Consider the following 5000-nt stretch of genomic DNA (forward strand, 5'->3'; position numbering starts at 1 on the left):
TCTGTGGTGACCCGATATAGTGGGGTTGGTTGGGTTGATGGCATGTCTGCTTTGACCCAAATTAAACAGAACTGTAGATGATGATTGAGACTGCTCTTCAATCAGAACCAGGTGGCTCATCTGGTCTACAAAGCAAAGTTGTATAGTACAGGTTCTTACTTTTTTATAGCGTGGTATGACTACAGTTGTCTACTGTTCCTCCTCTCCTCTCACCATCAAACTTTTCTTCTTCTCGTGACAACTCCTCCTCCAGGTGCACCCAGAAGTCAGCCGGCAACTTATGATGGACGGCTATCGGCTGGACGAGATCCCAGACGATGAAGACCTGGACCTTGTTCCCCCCAAAACTGTGGCCTCCTCCATCTGCTGCTGCCTTGACCGCCCTTCCTGCTCCATGCAGTGAGCCCTGCTCTACCACCGGTGCCCTTAACCCTTGACCTTTAACCTTCAGCCCTTAGCCTGCCATGCCAGCTCCACCGTCAAGATTGTCTCTGTGGCGCTGGGGGCTGTCGGAAATCCTACCGATTTCTGTGCTGTGTAAGGCTTTCCCAGAGCCTCTGTCACAAGATCAGTCCTCTGTGCTCCTCCTGTTTTCCCAAAGATCAGGACTGGATTGAACTAGTCCTCCTTCTGACCCTTAATTACGCACCTCCTGCTAACGATGACTTTGCATGGTGCTTCTGGTGATACTTTTCGTAAAAGCGTCACAATGTGAAGGTCATCGTAAGCTGGACGGGCATGCCCTAGACTCCAGCACTACGTTCCTCTGGTAACCTACATGTTCTGTTTTTGTGTGTGTGTGTGTGTGTTTTCAGTCATGTTTGAAAGGGCTGGATCTTGAGCATTTAGGTTACTTCAACAGGGAGGTTTTGTGAATTTTATGAGACATCCAGAGTTCCAGGCCCAAAGCAGAGGCCGTCTCTTTTGCCTCCTACCTCTGTTTTTGCGGAGCAGATTCACGTAAGCCTTGAGTTATTAACGGGAGTTGAATCGGGCCTGTGAAGTCACAGCAGGCAGAAATGCTGCGGGACAGATTCTGCTGGAATCTTAACGACACCGTCTGGCTAACGAGGCATCACTACAGAGATGATTTCCTTAAAAGGAGGAATCTTCATTAGTAAACGTGTGTTGAGCAGGGTTGGAACAATTACCTTTAGACATTGGCCTTCAGACTAAGTAACCACATGCTAGTCTTCAAGCCCAGCTCACAGGGACACCGAGACAGTCCACATATTTCCTGTCTCCGTGCTCTTGGTTCGGAGCTGGGGTGGAACTATCTGGGTGCCCCCGAGGACTGAACTGGACAGATGGCCCTCCTTTGCTGAGCAGCTGTAACCAGCTCGGTCTGTAACCCCGAGCCGGTTTCTGCTTCTCCTGATTCAGCCCGATAAATCACCCGAGCTGTCTGATCTGGGCATGCATGAGAAGATCCACCACGTCCCCCACTGCAAACATGACTTTACAGGCCATCATGAAGATGAAGTCATGAAGCACTCAGGAGCCCATTAAGATCATCTTAAGCAAGAGACACTTCCATGTAAAACTCACTTTAGCATGATGGTTATATGATGCTTTTTGGACGATCTGATCTGTTACATGCTGTGTCATGGCCTGGGCACTCTGTGAACATTCTACGTGTGTCTGTCATTTCTCTGGCTGAGGGAAGACGTCTCACTCTGTTGGAGACTTGTGAGGAGAAAGTGATTTTCCCCTGGATCCAGTTCTGTTACACTACAAGCGTCATTTTTTTACTTTTTACCTTGACGTTAAGCTTTAAAATGAGCACTTTTACGTAATTCTTTTTACACTGTCAACAGGAACCGTGAGGAATTGTTAACGTGAGATGCTGTGTTTGTGCGTTGTTGAATACCTTTGTGTGCGTGTATGTAGTGACGTGGCCCTGCCCGTGTGTGATGCTGGATTCTTTGGAGCCCAGAACTGCAGAGCAATGGCCTCCCAACTTGCTTACTTATAGTGCTTACTGTCACTATTTTTTAAATGAACACCACAATGTACTGCCTTTGAGTTTTGCAACACTGAAGGCCTGTGAACATTCCCCTCATGTACACCCTAGTGTATCTGTTATCCTAAGCTTCTGTTGTTACTAGTTTGAAAAATAACTGACTACCTGCAGTGATTTCTGACTTCTTTTCTGACAGAAAACAGCTGCTGGCCGTGATTAAGCGCAGTATTTGATGTACTCTGTTTGCTTTTGGTTTTCTTCAGGTTGAATTATATGGCATGTTCCTGGTTTGTGGGGAAGCAGCCCCAGTTTCTCTGCTTTACGACACTGTTCATGTACATTTCATGCTGTTCAGTTTGGTGAACATATCTTCATTTCCTAGGTTTGTGAAGATAAGGGAGCGTTTGTAGATGCAGAATGCTGACCTGGGAAGTCTGCAAGCGTTTCCTTTGAGCAGACGTCAGTCAGTCAGTCGGTTGGGGTGTGTGTGTGTGTGTGTGTGTGTGTGTGTATGTGTACGCTCTGCCCAAGCAGTCAGTCTGCACAAACTACACACTGCAACACCAGACTGGCCATCACCCTGTCATCAGAGGGAGAGGAAGTGATGATTTAACTCACTTGTAATGTTTTACTACTATAATAATGAAGAGGCAAAAGGAGGCGATGACTTGGAAGCATTTCCGATGATTTGTCGCCGTTCTGGCTGTTATCAGGAAATGTGGAATCAGTTCTGTGATGTTACATATATTTCAGTGCTAGGGAGGCTAGTTTCATGGAAGATTAAGTTACTTCACGTTTTGGATGAAAAGGTGGAGGTGTTTGTGTAGCTAATGACCAAAAGGTTATTCACTGTGTTCTGCTGCCCTGGAAGACTACAGTACTATGCAACTAACCGGACAATCTAATCACATCGTGAGAGCTCACTTGTACTGATTTAAAATGCAATATAACTTGAGGTTTTGTATCTAACTCTAAATCTAGTTTTGCAATAAAACGTGTAGTATCTGACTTTATTGTAACCAAACAGTGATAAAAATCCATATTAAAATGTATTTGGAAATTATATTCATGAATTCGAGCTGTTTTTAAACCTGGGGTTTACGTTTAAGCAATATCTTTTTAAAGTACACGTGCGCATAGCGTGAATGTGAACAAGATTACCGCCGTTCAAATCTGCGTGTGAAAACCTTGTCAAATTGGTCACGTGCCGTGAGCTCCGCGATTTCTCCTGCGTTCTCCATGTCTTACCCCTAGATGGTGAACCTGAGCTACACAGAGACTGCTGGAAATAGTCAATCAAAATCAATTCATACCTGATTTAGGTGTTAAAGGTTGTTCCCTTTCCCCACGTGAATAGGACATGCTCTTAAACTCAAAAGCACATTTATTTTTTATGAATAAAACCAACGCAAATCATTAAGAACTTTTAGTGATCGCTCTCAGCGCCACATCTCGCACGCTTAGTCGCATGTTTCTGCATGTTGCAGAAAAGACGATACAACCCTGATTATAGCGAAACTAATAAAAGCCGCATGGAGCAGAGTACCCGTTTGTCTAGATAAGCAGTTACAGCCTTGATAGCGTCGGTCTATGTTTTGTAACTCAACAGTTGAAGCCACCGTAGACCGTGGCTGTCACTGGGCGGGCCCTGCTGATGATGTGCGCTTCGGCGGGGGGTGCAATGCGAGGGGGAAGGAAAAAAAACCCCAGTGAAAAGGAGTTGTAACGTGAACGCCAGGCGTCTAAGATACGTGATCGGACTCTTGTCCTTTCCGTTCCCCTTTCAATAATCAAATCAACGTCACGAAAGACGATTTTGGCGCCCGAAGATAGTTAAGGTTTTTTTTGTTTTGCACCGGAGGACGCTGGTTGCATGCACGCATTCTCAAGGCGCTGCAGGCGAGCGACTGAGCCCGAGGAGACGTGCACGCAGCGGGGATGGTGGACAACAGCAGCGGAAGGGCACCGATGGTGAGAACCGCCGCACGTCCTGGCACCGCGCCCGGAACCACTCGCCGTTTCACCTCGCTCACGTGCACGCCGGCGTTTAAACTTCGTCCCTGGCGCCTCCGAATAAGAACATCTGACTTCAAGATATCTGATCAAATATCGTACGGAACGTGTAGACGGCACTCGGTGGCGCGTGGATCCAGTTATTATCGCTCTCGTTTTTAAACGTGCGAGCTGTAAAATCTAATCCTCCGTGATGGCTAGCTGAAACCGGGTTTAATTTCTAACTTCAGAGTTGGCCAAGTTTACAGACTAAAGTGAGTCCGTGGCGGTTGCACATCTAAACTGTTTACGGTCATTCACAAGCGCCCTGGCGCCCCGCCACATGCGTTTACTCAACGGACGCATGTTGCTTTGATTAAGAGCGAGACAGGGGACCTGCTTCTGCTCCGGTCCCAACTTTTAAAGAAAAAAATCCACTGGTGTTGTGTATTCACCCAAATCATGCATATTTATGAACGGGCTTTCTTTTAAAACTGTCATGGAAAATAAGAGTCGTCCGGCGTGGTGCCCCGACCAGCCGACTGGTTGTTTGGAGAACTGTCAGACTCAAGCACACGTACGTGTTGGTTATGCGTCTGCGCTAGATTGGGCTTTGCTTTAATACATGAACTGTGCTTTGTTTCTGAAATTTGCATCCAATACATGTTTAAGTTCTTTTGAGATCAAAGGTGGTCGTATAATTTATTGCCCCCGTCTGTCGAAGTCTTGCCACATAATTACGCATACGCCTGTGTGAACCCTAACAGCTCCTCACCCTGCTGTCTCCTGCCGTGGTCCTTCAGAATTGTAGTAAACAACAAACACACGTACATATCGAGCACAAGTATTGAGACACTGGTGTTTATTTGTCGGTCCGCATTTTCCAAGGCTTCTTCGTCATTGAGAATCATGTGTTGTGAAAAGCAGGTCTGCGGAAGACTATTCTTCTGGCTCTGTAATGACTATGTTAAATAGTTGTACGTTCAGTGAGAAGATCGTCGTGAGGTCTTATGACGCTGTGATGTCTAAAAGCGTTAATGCTCAC

The 5000-nt window shown here is 46.4% G+C and overlaps 2 protein-coding genes across 2 annotated transcripts in view; both read left to right on the top strand.

Moving 5' to 3' along the window:
• Nucleotides 1-3026, top strand: part of fam219b (family with sequence similarity 219 member B) — a 5681-nt gene extending 2655 nt beyond the window's left edge. Inside the window, exon 6 of the mRNA XM_076995012.1 lies at nt 254-3026. Within this exon, the coding sequence (XP_076851127.1) occupies nt 254-403 (150 nt within the window). The 3' untranslated portion in view covers nt 404-3026. The remainder of the gene's footprint in view (nt 1-253) is intronic.
• Nucleotides 3027-3123: 97 nt separating this feature from the next.
• Nucleotides 3124-5000, top strand: part of LOC143501520 (AT-rich interactive domain-containing protein 3B) — a 41033-nt gene continuing 39156 nt past the window's right edge. Inside the window, exon 1 of the mRNA XM_076995011.1 lies at nt 3124-3934. Coding sequence (XP_076851126.1) covers nt 3902-3934 — 33 coding nt within the window. The 5' untranslated portion in view covers nt 3124-3901. The remainder of the gene's footprint in view (nt 3935-5000) is intronic.

Source organism: Brachyhypopomus gauderio, chromosome 2, assembly GCF_052324685.1.
Source record: "Brachyhypopomus gauderio isolate BG-103 chromosome 2, BGAUD_0.2, whole genome shotgun sequence".
NCBI classification, from domain to species: Eukaryota; Metazoa; Chordata; class Actinopteri; order Gymnotiformes; family Hypopomidae; genus Brachyhypopomus; species Brachyhypopomus gauderio.